At 37.6% G+C, this 17,588-nt stretch overlaps 1 protein-coding gene across 17 annotated transcripts in view; it reads right to left on the bottom strand.

The window, feature by feature from the left end:
- Chd9 (chromodomain helicase DNA binding protein 9) overlaps positions 1-17,588 on the bottom strand; it is a 214,173-nt gene that overhangs the window by 37,635 nt on the left and 158,950 nt on the right. For 11 of the 17 annotated variants that reach the window (XM_076915591.1, XM_076915599.1, XM_076915600.1 and 8 more), the window contains 9 exons: positions 17,245-17,500; positions 15,899-16,109; positions 13,506-13,701; positions 9,134-9,325; positions 8,328-8,507; positions 6,041-6,151; positions 4,279-4,475; positions 3,636-3,835; positions 429-588 (listed from right to left, as the gene is read on the bottom strand). In XM_076915591.1, the coding sequence (XP_076771706.1) occupies positions 429-588; positions 3,636-3,835; positions 4,279-4,475; positions 6,041-6,151; positions 8,328-8,507; positions 9,134-9,325; positions 13,506-13,701; positions 15,899-16,109; positions 17,245-17,500 (1,703 nt within the window). The remainder of the gene's footprint in view (positions 1-428; positions 589-3,635; positions 3,836-4,278; positions 4,476-6,040; positions 6,152-8,327; positions 8,508-9,133; positions 9,326-13,505; positions 13,702-15,898; positions 16,110-17,244; positions 17,501-17,588) is intronic. The other 6 variants (XM_076915602.1, XM_076915598.1, XM_034522494.2 and 3 more) reach the window with 1 other exon arrangement.

The raw sequence follows: 17,588 nt of genomic DNA, 5'->3' as shown, positions 1-17,588 counted from the left end.
ACAAAACGTCAAGGAAGAGATTATCTATAGAACCTGCTAATCTTCTGGTCTGTTTGTCTGTCTGTTTGAGAGGATTTGCTATGCAGCTTTGTCTGGCCTGGAATTTGCTGAGTAGAAAATGCTTGCCATGAACTCATGGGTAAAGTCTCCCATCATTGCCTTCCAAGCTCCAGACAGAGAACAGGTGTGTGAACTACCCATTGCTTATAGAGTCTTTTAATAATAATGATTGCATATGATCAAATGACCCTCAATACTGATGCTACACAAAAGATACTAAAAAATCTCCACAATGGTCATTATTAAATGCCAAAGGACAAGACAAGTTTATCTGGAGATTAACTTTAGTGAGTTTAGAGACTGTGCTCTCACTAGACTCAGTATCAGCACACTCAGGAACATATGTTTCAAAGGTGCCCACGACCTACTTGTTGCAGTGGTGCTTTATGTGTTTCTTGTAGCCGTCATCTTGCAGGAGCTGCTCTGGGTTATACTTCCGAAGCCACTCTGCTTTCTGGATATCAAAGGAGCTTGTTTGAGTCTTTACTTTCTTCCCTTTTCGGCCCCGGGGCACAGGAGCAGATAGGCCTGTTAAGATAGAAAGTACAATTGAAATCAGAAATACCTGGTAGAAAAAGATATGATTTAAAAGAGGTTTCCAACGCAGAAGGTTGCTGGAGACTTTCTGGAGTTTCTGCAGGTTACACAGAGGTCTTTAGCATATTAATGGAAATAGTACTGATGCAATTACAACTCAAACACTTATAAAAAACTAAGTCAGTTTCACAAATACAGACAGCACTCACTTTGGTGTCCTGTGATGCTGTAACCTACCCCTTCCTTTACTGTTGGTTCGCTAGATGTGAGAAATATATTTGTTCTCATGCTCTCTATAATTTGCTTTATGAATAACAGGGAATGGTTTAGCATTAAGACAGCTAAGGTCATCTTTATGTCCTGGAGAGTTTATATGAAGTTCTTCAAAGAATAAAAGAACACCACTGTTCAGGTTGATCACGTGTCACACTTGCTCAGTTTTCCAGAAAATGAAATCACCCACAACTGAGGCCCACACAGTCCTCTTCAGTCTGTCCCAGAAACCAGCAATATATGAATTCACACTTATTCTTCGTGTATTACACTACATATGCTTATAAAATACTTGGCATCTGTTTCTACGTCTGAACTGTTTTGAGGCCTTATTTGCTGCAGTCTACTCATTAGTTGTAGACTCTGTAGGATGCTCGTGCTGACTCAGCTCAGTCGCTTTTACTACAGCATGGTGAATTACTACAGTGTGACCAGAGGAGCTCACAGTTATTAATCTGCAAGATGTCACACTTGTCTCACTCTTAATTCTTGAAAATTACTAAGGATACAATTTTGGCTACTTCATCTGATTTTATTTACCTCGTTGGTTAATAGAACGAGTAAATTAGAAGAATGTTTTTTCTTTTTCATTTTTTAAAATTACTTTTAGCATTCAAAATAATGCACTTCATTATGAAAAAATGAGCAGAGTTGTGACTGGGGATCAAAGGATGCTCATTTGTGGGAGGTTGTGGAGCCAGTATCGTTAGCTTTGCGCCCGATCTTTAGTTCCCCTAGGATTGACCTGGCTGGTGCACATACTTATTTCCGATCATTACACCTCACACCTATTGATCTTTTCCTCTCTCCAGAGAAAAGTGTCAGTCAGTTTTAAATATGACTGTAAGAGCCGAGGATATTAGGGACCTGAGTGCCTTGAAGCAGCTGTAACCACAGTCTGAATCTTTTCATATCCATTTGAGAGGTCCCTGGTGTCACAGATTCTTGTGTGAAACATATCAGAGTTTTTGCCTTTTTCTACTGGTAAGCTAAGATTTAACTCTTTTAAGGTTAATAAAGTTGTCAGCACCTCTTTGCTTCCATGTTTCAAAATTGTATTGCTATTTCCCCTCTCAGTCTCCCTATGTTTGAGGGTTCATGCCTGTATTTTGAGTGTGGACTATAAGCACATACAAAGCAAATGGGATGCCATGACGGATCCCCATGTTCTATTATTATGAACCATTAATGCATGATCAATTCGTTTCATCTATATTTTTTTCAACTTTGATGTAAGTCAAAGATAGCTATCATTTAATTGATGAATCTATTAGTTACCTTTACCTAAAACATGTCTGGAAATGGAATAATAGTTTTTTTCTTAATACTGAACATTCTAATGTAAAATCATCCCGTAAAGATGGTTAATTTTCCCTAGGTTGTCTCAGTTACAGCATAAATTAAAGCAACAGTTTGCTAAGACACATCTCTTTAGTTACAGTGGGTTTTTTTCTCAGCTCTATTACTATTTGGGGACAGATAGTTCTTCACAAGCAGGAACTGTCTCTGCATACCTAGAACCTACCATTAGATACCAGCAACGTGCTCAAAGCTGAGATGCACAGGACCATCCATCTCCAGTAGAGACCCACTGGTTTATAGACAAGCTCCTCCGAGCATTCCCAGTCATAAAATTAATTTTCTGAAAAAGTGACATCTTCTGTTCTATAGAGCTGATCAAGCTTAATACCTTACATTTCCTTCTTTGTTTTATATGTGGGTTTTAGAAAAAGAGTGAAGCCATATTTGTGTATTTTTTTTTCACCTTTACCTAAATGCTAGCTCCTCAAATTAGTTAATTTGTCTCCTATACTGACCTCCTTATCCAAAACAAATGCTTGCTTCTGGGCTATCTTCGATGTGTATAATGACTCCTGCATCATCTCACAGTGTGTATTACAACCTGTATCAGTTTAATTAACGTATCTGCATCCTAGGTCTGGTTACCCAGCTAGAACATAAAGCTGTGGTGCTCAACCATCTTCCGTACTGTTTTTCATATCACATATAAATTGAAAAAGAATATATACTAGACAAGTAATAAATATTTTGTGATTCAGAAGAACAAAATTCTAAGATAATCTTAAAAGCACAGTAATTTTTCATTTTTATAGAAAATGTAATTGTTTTATGGTAAAAATGTATTATATACAGAAGTGAACATTCTGATATCATATACCAGTGACAGCATTTCAGTCAATCACCTGGAACAGTGAACTAATAATTGTTGCTTCACACACTCCAACAAGCATACCAATCCTAAGGGTTGTTATAAAACAGACTGTGACTCAGTACATCTGAGGCCTGAGAATTCTGTGCTTACAAGACCCCAGGAGTCGGTCTGATTGACCCAAAGACCATATCTAAGGCACTAAAGATGCAGATACAGTCATTAGAGAAATAGGAGTATACAGAGCTTCTTACAGACGCTTGTTTTCAATTGTGTCAAACTGCAACTACAATGCCGATCATTAAAGGAGCTATAAGTCAACCAACCTATTAAACCCCCAGACCATGGAATACAAAGAAAAAGGTGAGAAATGTGACACAGCTACATGGACTCATGGTGAGGCCAACAGTTTGCAAAGTGATACAAATATAACAGTAATCTAAGTACCCCCACCCACCCAAATCCACAACACTGGCATATGCTTAAGTTTAATTTTTGAGTGTAAACATTACATTACTATCTGTGTTACTTTACATGAGAGTACATTAAGTATTAATTATACAAGATCTTTTTTAAACGAAACAAAGACACCTACCTGAGTGATTCTGTAGCTCACGAGTCTGGCCATCTTCGGTAGGAGTGATGAGATCCCATATGAAGCCTTTAATCTTCTCATCCCCTCGGTAGTGAATGAGGCAGTAGGCTAAGAGGGCCCTGCAAATGACTTCCACATCGTGCTCATTCAGCTGCCGCTTAAAGCGCCCGTGAGACAGGATCTCTCTCCATCGGCCCCACCTGGTTAAAAAGGACAGTTAATACTTAAGTCTGAGCGAAATCATAATTCATGCATAAAGGCCACAAAATAGAAGAATTCTGTCATTATCAAGTTTTACAAATGGTTTCTCCTGTGTGTAGAGCAAAGCTGAATGGAACAGTGATTTAGAGTATGTCTTCCTCAGGGACAGAGAGGGAGACTGTCTGCTTTATATTATTAAATGTGCACATGTAAGAGTGAGGAACTTGATGCGAGCAGTTCATTCAAAACACTGAAAATACAGAAAGATAATGCATGATAAACAGAGAAATTTGGGATACTTTAAGATAGATTTTATTGATTCTAATAATACTGAAAATACTTAAGTTTATAAATAGTATTATATAAGTTTACATATAGTACATAAGAGTATTTAAGTCTATATATAATTTCTTATGACAAACACTAAACTCAACATTTTTACCCATAAACCAGCAGGTTTTTCTCCACTCTGAAGCATTCAGTCCTTCCGTAGCCACCGGACCGGTCACAGGGTCTCCGGAGTTTGGGTTTTTCTTCTCCTTCACTTTCAGCTTCAGATAATTCAGCCAATTCATCTTTTGTGGCACTAAAGGGTCTGGTTTGCTTCCTAATTCTTGGGGTGTCAATAACTAAGCTGTTCTGTAAAATTTAATATTACAATTAAATTTTAACCATTATATTTACAATAAGCCTTATAATCACCAACTTTTAAATTACAGAAACAATAAGTAGTAGTAGAAAGAAAAACTGAGTAGCTATCAGACCTGCTACCCCAGCAAGTCAACTAAAAACACTCTTTAAAAGTGTTATGATACATGTATAATTCATGTCATTAAATTCGTAGACTAAAAACAGTTGGTATTTTCTGTCATTCATATAAACATTACTGTGCTGTTATAATAACCATAATATATTTTAAACTCGATTTCAACTTTACAATTTGTTTGCCTAAAGCTGAAGAATAATTTAATTTGGGTTGCTTTCAACTTTAAAATAAATGCGGAAGAAATTTTTTTGACCTAAGTTTATCTCAAAGACAAAAGAAAAATAAAATGCACAGGAATTGAATTGCTGGTCAAACATTATGAATATTTTGCATGTCTAGAAACAGTTAGTTCTTTACAAAATAATTATGCTAATATGTAAAGACAAGGCAGTGTCTGGGTCCCTCTGTCCAATTCAGTTTAGCTCATTCAATGTAACTCATGTGTCTGCTTCTCTACAGTGGGTACTATCGAGACAAAGATCAGTAAGATAATTTCTGCTTAAAAGGAATCCAAAGTGTGGCAGTCAGATAAATGGGTTTTAAATAAAATGCTACTCAGGATGTAATGTTTTATAAGGCAAGAAGAGTACAAAAGCTGGCTGTGAGTTAAGATATAAACAATTTTTAAAGAGTTGGAATTTTGCAAGGTAGGAGATTATCATTTCAAATAAACAAGGGGCCCCAAATATTATCAGATGCTTAGGAAAGCTCCAGAACACAGAGTAGCAGGAGAAACTGGGATCAGAGAATACAGGTCCTGGTGTATTCTATGTTGTACACAGTGCTCTCTACTTGTAGACTTATAATCTTACGTGTCTCTGATATAAAGCTAAGAATTTTATTTGTCTAATTAACATTTTAGAAGGCATCTATTGAGAACACAGAAATATCCAGTTTGTATCCTTTTTAAAGATATATTTACAAAGGCATTTTATGTATATGAGTGGTCTGTCTGCATGTACACCTGCATGCCAGGAGAAGGAGTCCAATCCCTTTGGAGATGGGTGTGAGCCACCATGTGGTATGTGGTTGCTGGGAATTGAACTCAGGACCTTTGGGAGAGCAGCCAGTGTTCTCAAACGCTTAGCCATCTCTCCAGTCCTGTTTTTTGTTGTTGTTGTTGTTGTTGTTTGTTATTGTTGTTTTTTTTTTAACTAAACAACCCATTAATTTTAAAATTCAAAGGAATTACCTGTCATAATTATGGCTAGGGGTGATTTTGCATTGCCCTCATGTCTTCTACATGTATTAACTGGATCTTTGTAAGAGAGAACGGTCAATTTCCTTTTCCCCATGTTTCTTTTTCTTTTTAAATGGTTTGTGTTTGAATAATTTTTAGATATATTTTTCTGATTATCTTTTAAGATCTTGGTGACTTTCTAGATGACACAATATAAACCCATATGTATGTAAGCGCGACACCCTCATAAACACTCACTCTGCCGCTGATGGCCTCGATATCTAGTTCTGCTTTCTTAGCCCATTTCTGCCAGAAGTTGGGATCATCTAAGGAAATATCTGTCCGGTTTCCAGATGCTACAAAACTTGCCTGAAATAGACAATGAAGTTTTACAAATACTTAGACATTGAAAAGGAAAAACATTTAAAAGTAAACCACTATCTCTTTTCATTTACAGTTCACAACATTTGAATTTGGCATATGTACAAGTACTTAAGACGTGATCCAATATAGGCCTGAAATAGAACAGCATTTGTTAGGGTAAAAGGTTTTTAATGCCAACACAGGCTGTAGTTGAGGAATACAAATAAGCAGGTTACTATTGTGGGTGAACTTGAAAGCTTTCAACAAACAAGGATATTATCTTCTTTTTAGCAGGAAACTGTGTGAGTCAAAGGCGTAATTACTAAAATACTACAGGAGCACTAAAAAAGTATGGTAGAATTAGCCTGCTGTGGTGCCTCAGGCCATTAATCCCAGCACTTGGAAGGCAGAGGCAGGCAGATTTCTCTGTGTTTTAGGCCAGCCTGATCTACTTAGTTCCAGGACAGCCAGGGTTATATAGAAAGACCCTGTCACAAAGAAACAAATAAAAAGAAACAGCGAAATAGAGAAAGAAAAGAAATTATGGTAGAATTTAATCTATGGGCTGGCAATATAGCACTTGTGCTCCCCTTGAGCAAATAAATAGTTAAAAATTTTAATTACATATCTGTTTTTTGTTACATGTATGTAGTGTGTGTGTGTGTGTGTGTGTGTGTGTGTGTGTGTGCATGAGTGTGTTGTGTGTATGTGGGGGCCAGAGGTCACTTTCACCGTGTATTTATGCTGAGATAGGTGCTCTCCTTTTACTCAAAGGTCTGACCAGCCTGCTCCAGGGCTCGTTGTGAGCTGAGGAGGCTGCAGGTGTCTGCCACTTTACCCTGTTTTGTTGTTGTTTTTTCTAATCTAGTACATGGAGACCCGAACTCAGGTTTTGTATAGCAGGCACTTTAACGACTGAGCAACCACCTTGGACTGTCTTATATGTTGACGTTAATATAATGATTCAACTTTATAATTACAAACACAAAATGTTTAACTTTTTGTGCATGTTTATATATGTGTGCGGGTGGGACTATGTATATGAGGGTATGTATATATGTACGTATGTTTATGTATGTATGTGGGGGGACCATGTATATGAGGGTATGTATATATGTGTGCATGTTTATGTATATGAGGGTATGTATATATGTGTGCATGTTTATGTATATGAGGGTATGTATATATATGTACATGTTTATGTATATGGGGGTGGGACTATGTATAGGAGGGTATGCATATATGTGAGGTTCAGTGAGTAGGCTGCTTGCCTAGCATACAGAAACCAGTCTGGATACATGACAGCCTCTCACAAAACAAAGCAAAACAAAATCCCACACATGGTTCTTAGAGTTAGTTTAGTATGTTCTAAGATGAAAAACAAGAGATACAAATACTTCCGTTACGTAAGATGTGAACACCACTGCCACATTTCTGCATTAGGACCTGTGATCCCGTGATGTCTGTTCTGGTGTTACCTTGACCTCATCTTGAGTTAACACAAATGGCTGGCAGGGAACACCTCTGGGGAATTGTTTTTGTTGTTTATTGTTGTTGTTGTATTTTAAATTAAATCATTTGCAGTGGGAACACCCACTCCTAACCCGGATCTTGAAGTTGGAAGATCAATCTGGGCCACACATTTTTCTGGAAGCCTACAGAAAGGAAAGGAGAGAAGGAAGCTCTCTCTCTGCCTGCTTGCTCTCACCCTTCACAAGTCCATTTCTTCACTGGAATCAGAGCCCACTTCTTTGGGGTCCTGGTGTATACTGAGGACCAGGTGAGACATCGAGCCTCATGTACTCACCGAACTACTGGAGTCTCTGGCTGTCTGTTGATAGGCAGCCGTTCCTGGATCAGCTGGACCACAGCATGTAAGTCATGCTAATAAATTCTCTTTCGATACAGAGAAACTCATTCAACAAGTTCTGTTACTCTAAAGCAGTGGTTCAACTTTCCTAATGTTGTGACCCTTTAATACAGTAAAATTAATACAGCACCTCATGTTGTGGTGACCCATAAAATTATTTCTTTGCTACTTTATAAATTTTTCTGTTATGAATTATAATGTAAATATCTGATATACAAAATATCTGAAATGTGACCTCTGTAGGGGTTGTGACCCACAGTTGAGAACCATCGCCCTAGGGACCCCTGACGGACCCTCACTGTGTATTGTTACCTTAGCAAATGTTGATCCACGTCCTTCTGATTCAATGGTAATAGTTTTTGTACGACGAAGTAAAATCTGGTCGATGTCTTCTTCACAGAACTTAGAGCCTTCATCTTCCTCCTCCATAATGGCTCCATATGCACCTCTTCGAAGCAGGTCTTCTATTTCTTTTTTGGAAAGCTGCTGAATCTAAACAGAAAATTTTAGAAGTGATAGTATTTTAAAAGTCATGAAATGAAATATGGAATTATCCCTATACAATACTAAAAAGATGCAATGTCTTATTTTGGACTTGATCCACATGTGAGGAAAAAATTCACCAAAATAATATATTGAAGGCATTGAATATTTTTATTGTTTTAAGGATATGATTACCACTTAACTAAAATGGTTTCAAGTAAACCAATGCCTAAGGGCCAAGTAATCTGCATTATAACACTATGACTCTATATTAAGCAAAATACTTAAGGCAGAAACCCCACAACAATGACAAACAAATCCACAACCCATAATTAATAAAAACACAAAGATAGTGTTAGCAGCTGGTAATTTTTAATAACTGAAAAGCTTCATGAGTTCTACTGTTATGTCATGATACAGATGTCCTCAGAAGATGGTAAAACATTTCTGTCTTGGAAAGATTCTTAAGGTCCAGCAGTTCTGAAGCTATATACACAGAACAATCAAAAGCACTAAGCACCTCTTCATTCTGAAAATGCCCTTGTGCACAGAATAACGTTAGATGTTCCTTGTACACAAAACATGGGTGAGATAGTTCTGAGAGAAAATTAAGTAAACGTAACACAGAAACCCACGTTAAAACATAAAAGGCTACGCACGCCGCTGACATTACTGTCTCTTCCGCTCATACTCTGTAACACGGCTTTGTCGAGGCCCAGTTTCAAGCTGGCTCGGTCAAACATCTCTCTCTCATAGGAGTTACGAGTCACTAATCTGTAGACTTTAACTGCTTTGTTCTGACCAATTCTGTGGCAACGAGCTTGGGCCTACAGAAAATAAAAAGTTATAGATTATCTTCCAAAAATATATTGAAAATAAATTATATACAGAGAGCAAGAAAGTGTATGAGAATTTTTTGATATGATGAGGAGGAACAATCCCACAATTGGTAGTAAATTAGACTTTAAGACTGTCCTTACAGATTCCTTCCTGGTCATTATGTTTTAGATTAAGTTAATCAGTGCATTTGCTTTTCTGTGTATGTGTGCATGTGGGCAACGGCACGGCAAGGGTCACATATAGAGGCCAGAGAACAACTTTTGAGAGAGAGTTCTTTTCTACTATGTGGGTCCTGAGGATTAAACTTGGGCTGTAAGCTTGGCAGCAAATCTTTATCCACTGGACCATCTTGCCAGCCTGGATTATTATATTTTCATGGGGATATGGTTTGGTGACCCCAAGGAATCCAAAATCCTATCTGAGTATGGTATTTCCTGTCTGTTATCTCTGCATTTAGGAGGCTGAAGCAGGAGGACTTTGAGGTCTGTCTGGGCTATACTGTGAGTTCTAGATCAGCCTGGCTACAATCCTAGGATGCTCACTCCTACCCCACCTGACACTTCCAAAACAAACAAACAAACAATAAGAACAAAACAAGTCCAGAATAAACAAGAAATCATGAGGGGTGTGATGGCATATGCCTTTGATCCCAACACTAGGGAAGTGAAGGCAGGTAGACCTCTGTGAGCTAGCCTAGTCTACATAGTGAGTTCCAGGCCAACCATGGATACAGACTAACTCAAAGTAGAAATATTTTAAAATAATGATAATAAATAAAAATATAACAATAAATTTTTTAAAAACCTCAACATTTCTGAGCATAACTATGAAATGGGAAGTGGAAACATCTATGTTTGACCTGTATAACAGGCCAATCAAACTTCACACTTATATGCTATGTAAAATTACCTTCGAGTTGTGTTATATAGGGTGTACTTGAAATAGAAGTGAATTTCAATGTTTATACTTAGGTCTCAAAAGTTTGTAAGTCTTATAAAATATTTGAAACTTAGAACATTCCTGGTCCCCAAAATGTGGACAAAGAATATCTAACCTGGAATTTAAAAACCCTGAACTGGGGACTAAGGTGACTGCAGCCCCGGGTGACTTTAAGCACTAATGTCATTACAGTGTGGGAAGTGGAGACAGGAGACTATGGAGCTCCATGGGATATATTGATTTCCTACTAACCTCAACATTTGGAATCAATCCTTATTTCAAGGAGTCTACAGAATATATAGTATATCTCCTAAACATTAGCCCCATTCTGCTCATCTAAAGGGAATGGATGGGCTAGGAGCATAGCTCAGCGGCACAGCACTGGCCTAGCATGTACAATGCAATGGAGAGATTAAAATCGATAACTTTTGCAAATGTTGATGCTGTGCTCGTAGCTAATAACTCTGGACAGAGTACAGTGTTGCAGACCACTGTCTTCTGTGCTTGACATGGCTGATGCACTCATGAACGCAGAGTAGGTGCAGTTATTGCAGAAGACTTGCATATGACAGAGCCCATTAACATTTACATAGTGGAAGTGGTAGGACCTTGGACAGCTACAGCCCTCCCCAAGGATCTACAGACAATGCAAGTTGCTTGAAACAATTCACTGAGGCTCCACTCTTCCCTGAAGATTTTAAGCAAGTTAAGGATGCTGGGGGAGGAGGAAATATTTTCTTCTCCGGTATAGCTATTGATAAGTTGCTTATTATCCTGTAGATCACGCCTCACCCATTAAATTTATTGGATCACAAAAAAACAAAATAGGAAGAATTGAAGATAGAGGGGTCTGGTTGGAGGATGAAGGGTACCAGTGAGGGAGGAAGACAACAGAGAACACTGGGGGATGAATACAACCAAAACACAAAATACACCTTATATTCCCATGTATGAAACTGCCACAATGAAGCCCATTATTCATAATGTATGCTAACTAAAATGAGTGTGGAGGAGATACTATGTAGCCTAGAAATTGAAAAATACTATGTCCTTCTATATGAAGAGATTGATTTAATCTATGCATTAGTCTTGGATACATTTCTGATATTTTGAACAAAAACAAGCAATTTAAAATATTATCTTGATGCTGGAGAGATGGCTCTGTAGTTAGGAGCACAGGCTGCTCTTGTAGAGGACCTTCCAAGGTCCATGATGGCTCACAAACAATCCCTAACTCCAGTTCCACAGGATCCCACACTCTCTTTTGAGAGCATAGGTACCCACATGGTACACCTTCATACACAGAGGCAAATGTTCATACACATAATGTAAGTAAATCTAAAAGAAATGATCTTTTATTAACTTTGGTATATTCTTAATAACTTATTGTATTTCATAGCTATTTAAAATATTACTACAAATCACAGAATAAGACTAACATGAGTAAAAAAAAAAAACAAATTTCACATATTTTTTTCTCATTTCATAGCCCTTCCTAAATATGTGTTTTCAGCAAATTTTGAGCCTTTCTGATCACTTGTTGTTGTGGAGATGGTGTGTTCTATGTAGCCCTGGCTATTTGGGAACTTGTGTAGATCAGGTTAACCTTTAACTCTGTTCTGCCTGCCTTTTCCTCATAGTGCTGGGATGAAAGACATGTGCAACCATACTCAGCCTCTCATCACTCTTACTGCTGTTTATTTTATTTATGTATGTATGTTTTTGCCTCTGTGTGTGTGTGTGTCCCATGTACATGCCTAGTATTCTCAAAGGCCAGAAGAGAGCATTGGTTCCCATGAACTACTACAGATAATTATAAAATGTCATATGGTTGATTAAAAACTAAACACGGGCCCACTTGAAGAACAGCAAGTGATCTTAACCACTAAGCATCTCCTGACCCCCAAACATTCTTAATATTCTTCTTTTTATGAAGTCCATAGAAAGGCATAGCTTTCATGCCTTCAGTGTCTACAGTATTTTCTACATAGGTGTAATATGGCTTAATTTTACATATACTATATGATGCTTATATTATATTAGGAAAAACGTAAATTCTGAAATTTTACTTTTATTGTAAGTTATAATTAGAGTTTGGAGAGGTGGAGATGGAACTCAAGCCTAGGACATCACCTCCGAGAGGGAATCCTTCTTTCCCTGAGCTAGGGGATCATGCCCATAATTTACTCCCCCCATATATTAATTGTATTATTGAGGGGTTTTATTTTATGTTTTGTTTTGTTTTATTTTGAGGCAAAATCTCATGATATGGTTTGACTGACCTGGAACTGGCTATATAGATCAAGCCGGCCTCAGACTCAGAGATCTCCCGGCTTCAACCTCAGAAGTCTAGGATTAAAAAGCATGCACAATCACGCATGGCCTACCCCCATATTGTAAAGATGACAAATATTGTATTCAAGTATTACATATTTTCATAAGTTACTAATAGACACTAAAAGGTGTATTTTATTATCATTAAATGATAATTAAAATAATTTCATTATGCACAGGTGTTTCTTAGAGAAACACATTAATCAGTCTGTATAAAAACAAAAGATGAATTAGGATAGATGACAGAGGTGCTGGTTAGTCAACAAAAGGATGGACTGGGTATTAGGACTATCTTGTACCTCACTGGTACAAATAGGCATAATTATGCTCTAATTGTATTTTGAGAGAAAAGTTTCCTTTTAACAGGAAGGGTGATGTGTAGGAGGAGCTAAGGTGGGAGGAGTACTGAGAGGAAGAAAAGGAGTAAGAAGAGGAGAAGAAGAAGGAGAGGAGAAGCTAGGTGATGAAAGAGAGATAGAGGGGGGAAACAGGGAAGCAGATGTTTATGTATCTCCACCAGTCAAAGATAGTTGATATATCTAGGTTGGGTAGTGGGTTACACCTCTGATTGAACAATACCAAACTTATAAAGCCTATGATTAACATTTCTTAAAAAAATGTATAAATGCAAAAAGGAAAAGGGGGCATGGGATAGGGGTTTTCTAAGGGGGGGGGAATGGGGAAACGGGATGGTATCTGAAGTGTAAATGAAAGATCTAATAATAAAAAAATAAAAAAAAAAAAAAAAAAACTAAAAAAAAAAAGAAAAAAAAAAATAAAAAAAAGAAAAAAAAAAAAAAAAAACAAAAGATGAGGGTCACCAAAAAAAAATAACATGGATTTTTTTTTTCTTTTTTTAAAATTACCTTCCTTGTTAGCCAAGAAATTTATTACCTGGAGGTCATTTTGAGGATTCCAATCAGAATCAAAAATTATGCATGTATCAGCTGCAGTAAGGTTGATGCCCAGACCACCAGCCCGGGTACACAGGAGGAAAACGAATCGATCTGAATCAGGTTTACTAAATCGATCTATGGCTGCTTGTCGAAGATTTCCTCTGACTCTACCATCAATCCGCTCATATAAATATCTATTTAAGTGAAAAGCAGGAAGTTTAAATGTTGAGTATAGTGAAAATGCAGATATAGTCTATCAAAGGCAAATCAGCTTCCCTGTACTGCACTACATCTGGTGTAAAGTTATAAAGCAACAGCATCATAAATATTTTCTACATTTGAAATTCATGGTAACATAAAGATACAAATGTCTGCATTACCAGATGCACATATTTTACATTGCTAAAATCCCATTTTGGAACCTAGGGATTGTAGCTCAAGGATAGAACACTTGCACCCTGATTTGTGTGACAGAACACTCTCACACTGATTTGATTTACACTGCTGCAAAAACAAACATAATGAAACACCACTCACAATACCTAGGCTGCCGATGTCACTCAATGATAACTTTGACAGGACTACTCAAGAAGCTGTGAGTGTCCCCCATGAAATCCTTTCAATTACTATAGGAGTGTCTGCGGAGGAAGAGCTGGAATGTTGTACAAGTCTCTGTAGTCCTTATACAAAGCAACAATTTAAAATGTCTTTTATTCTTTTCCATTTACCATTCAACTTTTTTGTTTGCTTTTACTTTTTCAGACAGGGTTTTCTCTGTTTGACTCTGGATGTTCTGAAACCAGGCTGGTCTTGCACTCAGAGATCTTCCTGCCTCTGCTGGCCAAGTGCTGGGATTAAAGGCGTGCTCCACAACTGCCTGGCCAACATTCAACTTTTTAATTGCAAGTCATATGCATATCATTTCAGAGGCTGTCACAGAGGCTTAAATGGTATTTATTTTGTATACTTTCTTTCTACATATTTTCTAGGGTTTTAGTATAAAACAGACTACAACTTCTAATGTTGCTCATAATGTAAAAATAACCCATAAAAAAAAAAAAAACAAACCCTGAGGATTTTCCATAAAATTCACCATTTGAAAACTGTTTGCACAGATTTATCGCTTTCAGTATTTTATACAAGGCAATCAAGAAAATGGAGAGATGCCTCCCTCCCCATGCCCCGCCTCCCACTCCCATCCTGCCCCCAGTTGAGAGGTATGGCTGCTCTTTGATTCCAGCACCCCTCCCCCATCAAGTGGCTCACAAGTGCCTCTAATCCCAGGGCCAGGCTATGACCCCCTCTGACCTGCTTGGGTGCCTGCACACATGTGATGCACATAAACGCATACTGACACACATGGATATGCATGAATAATAAATAAATATTAAAAAGAAAATGTAAGAATTTTTAAAGGCAATATCGTGATTTAATAATCTTATGTGGTATAAACTTGAGAGCAATACACATTTTAGTATGAGTTCATTTAAGTGCAAATACTGCCCAGAAATGCAAGACCTCAAGCTCAAACCACAGTACTCCAAAGGAGAAAACAAAGTCAGAATGGAACCTGAGGTTTTTTTGTTTTTTGTTTTTCAGGTGGGAAAGTGCTAGGTATGCACACAGGAGGGACCTGAGTTTCAAACCCCAGGATCTGTGTACAAGTGATGTCTGGGAATAGTGCCATGTGCCTGTGGTCAGGGCTGGGAGGGGGAGATCAGAGGACGGTTAGGGCTAATAAGCCAGGCATTCTAGACATCAGTGAAGTACCCCACTCCTCGACACACACAGATACACACACAGACACACACACACACATCACATCACATACATAATACACACACTACACAAAGTAACTAGCAATAACAATGAACTACATAATCATATAATATCAACTAACATGAGGTAAAGTGATCAAAATCTTTCATATTAGAATCAACAGTGGAAGCCAGGTGGTGGTAGCACATGCCATGAATCCTAGCCCTCCAGAGGCAGGCAGATCTCTCAGGCCAGCCTGGTCTACAGAGTAAATTCCAGGACAGCCAGGGCAACACAGAAACCTTGTCTCAAAACAAATAATTAAACAAAAATGAAGAACAAAAACAAATAAACAAAATCAACAGCTGAAATTTCTGGTTTCCTTTCATAATACACTGATATGAAATTGAATTCTCATAAAATATCTTATATATGCTATATTTGTTTATATAAATACTGATTAAGTTAAATCCAATGCTTACATTGTCATGAATCAAAACCCGAAACAGAATAACAAATCCATATTAAGCAAACCAGAAAAGATTAAAGTATAGGCAAGTTCTAATTATTTCAATGAAATAAAAACATTACCCCAAAGTTTATGAACTAGGTAAACCACATATGCTTCTGTACCTTTTATGGATAAGATAGTCTTCCAAGATGTCAAGGCAGCGGACCATCTGAGAGAAGATAAGCACTTTATGGCCACCGGCTTTCATTTTGGGAAGTAACTTATCAATGAGGACCAGTTTGCCAGCAGATTGGATCATTGCTTGCAGATGAAAATCAGAGGCAGATGGATTGTATGTATCTCTAAATTCTCCAAGTATTTTCTCCTCAGCACCTGTACGAGAAGGAAGCCATGAAAAAAAACAATAAAAACTGACCAGCAGTTTCCAGCTGCTGTAGGTTAAATCAGAACTGGGACACTTCTGGACTTGGGTAATGTACAACTTTCCAGTGGTAACTGCTTTGCTTTTATTAGAATTATTTAAGTTTGTACCTAACCATCCACTAACACGACACTGTTAATTTCATGAAGATATAGATAATGTCTTAAGCATCTTTTTAAGTGTTTATATTGATTTTTGTTTGCTAATGAGTGCTTCTAGGAAGGAATAACAAAACTACAGGTCTGCTGGGCACAGCAGCTCATGGAGAGCTGAAGCACGGTGATTGCTGGGAGTACTAGGAGAGACCTTACCATGTCCTCCTATTTGACTCCAAATCAACCCAAAGCCGGACAAAAGAAACAAGAAAACCCCACAAAACCAAAATTAAAGAAAACAAATTGCAGCTCCAAAGCTAAGAAATGAATACATATACCTTTAAACATGCATGATTCTTAAACAAATGGTTAATAGTTTTAAAAAAATCTTAATTTTGGGTACAACCAAAGGATGATTATAATTGATCTGGATGTGAATGTTAGCCACTAAAATAATAAGAAAATATCAAAAAGAAAGCCCTGTAAGGTCCTTGTTACACTTCTTTCCGAGATTCTAGACAAGAATCAAGGAGCTTTCTGTGTTCTTTCCCCAGCCTTTCTAGCCCAGCAGTATAAGGACTCCACAACGTTGTCAGTCATCTAGGATAAGTGAACAACTTCAAACATGTACAAAGGGGACTCTGGAGGAGAACCCAACAAGACTGTACAAAGCATCATTATTAGGACAAACTCTGAAACACTAACTAGAGTATATAGACTGGAAAGAAACCAGGAAAACATTGTAAATGCAGACACTTAAAAGATATGTTTGTCTGATCTGAGTGAGGATTCTCCACTACAGAGTGAACTCTTGACCTAGTGACTTGGTGTGCTCAAACTGGACAGTCACATTGCCTCTGACGCTGAGGTGCTTGGAAGCCCTCAGAGCAGAGTAAGGAAGTAGTAAACCGGGAGCTGCAAACAGGGGAGCTTTGCTTCTTGTTGATTCCTGTTGGGAAGGAAGATGTCTGTTGTGACCCCTTTTAGCTACCTTTGATAAGATACGGATGGTTGCAGCATTTCCTGAGCTCCATCATGGTATTGACCAAGTTAGGTACATTTGTTTGTCCAGCTCCTTTGGATAAAAATGAGAAGTTCTTCTCTAAAATAGCCCTATAGTATTTCTTTTGAATGTTGGTAAGCTCTACTTCAATAATAGTCTCTTCCTTGGGTGCCAATTTCTTCTCCACATCTTCTTTTAATCGTCTCAGCATCATTGGTTTAAGGATAGCCTGAAGTTTCTGCACCTGAATAAGCATGAGAGAAATATCACATATGTGTCCAATTATCATAGACAGTACAATAAAAGATTTGTATTTATTTACAAAAAACAAT

Source organism: Arvicanthis niloticus, chromosome 18 (genome assembly GCF_011762505.2).
Source record: "Arvicanthis niloticus isolate mArvNil1 chromosome 18, mArvNil1.pat.X, whole genome shotgun sequence".
Classification (NCBI taxonomy): domain Eukaryota; kingdom Metazoa; phylum Chordata; class Mammalia; order Rodentia; family Muridae; genus Arvicanthis; species Arvicanthis niloticus.
The sequence above is the reverse complement of the archived record's forward strand: the minus strand, read 5'-3'. Positions and strand labels throughout refer to the sequence as shown.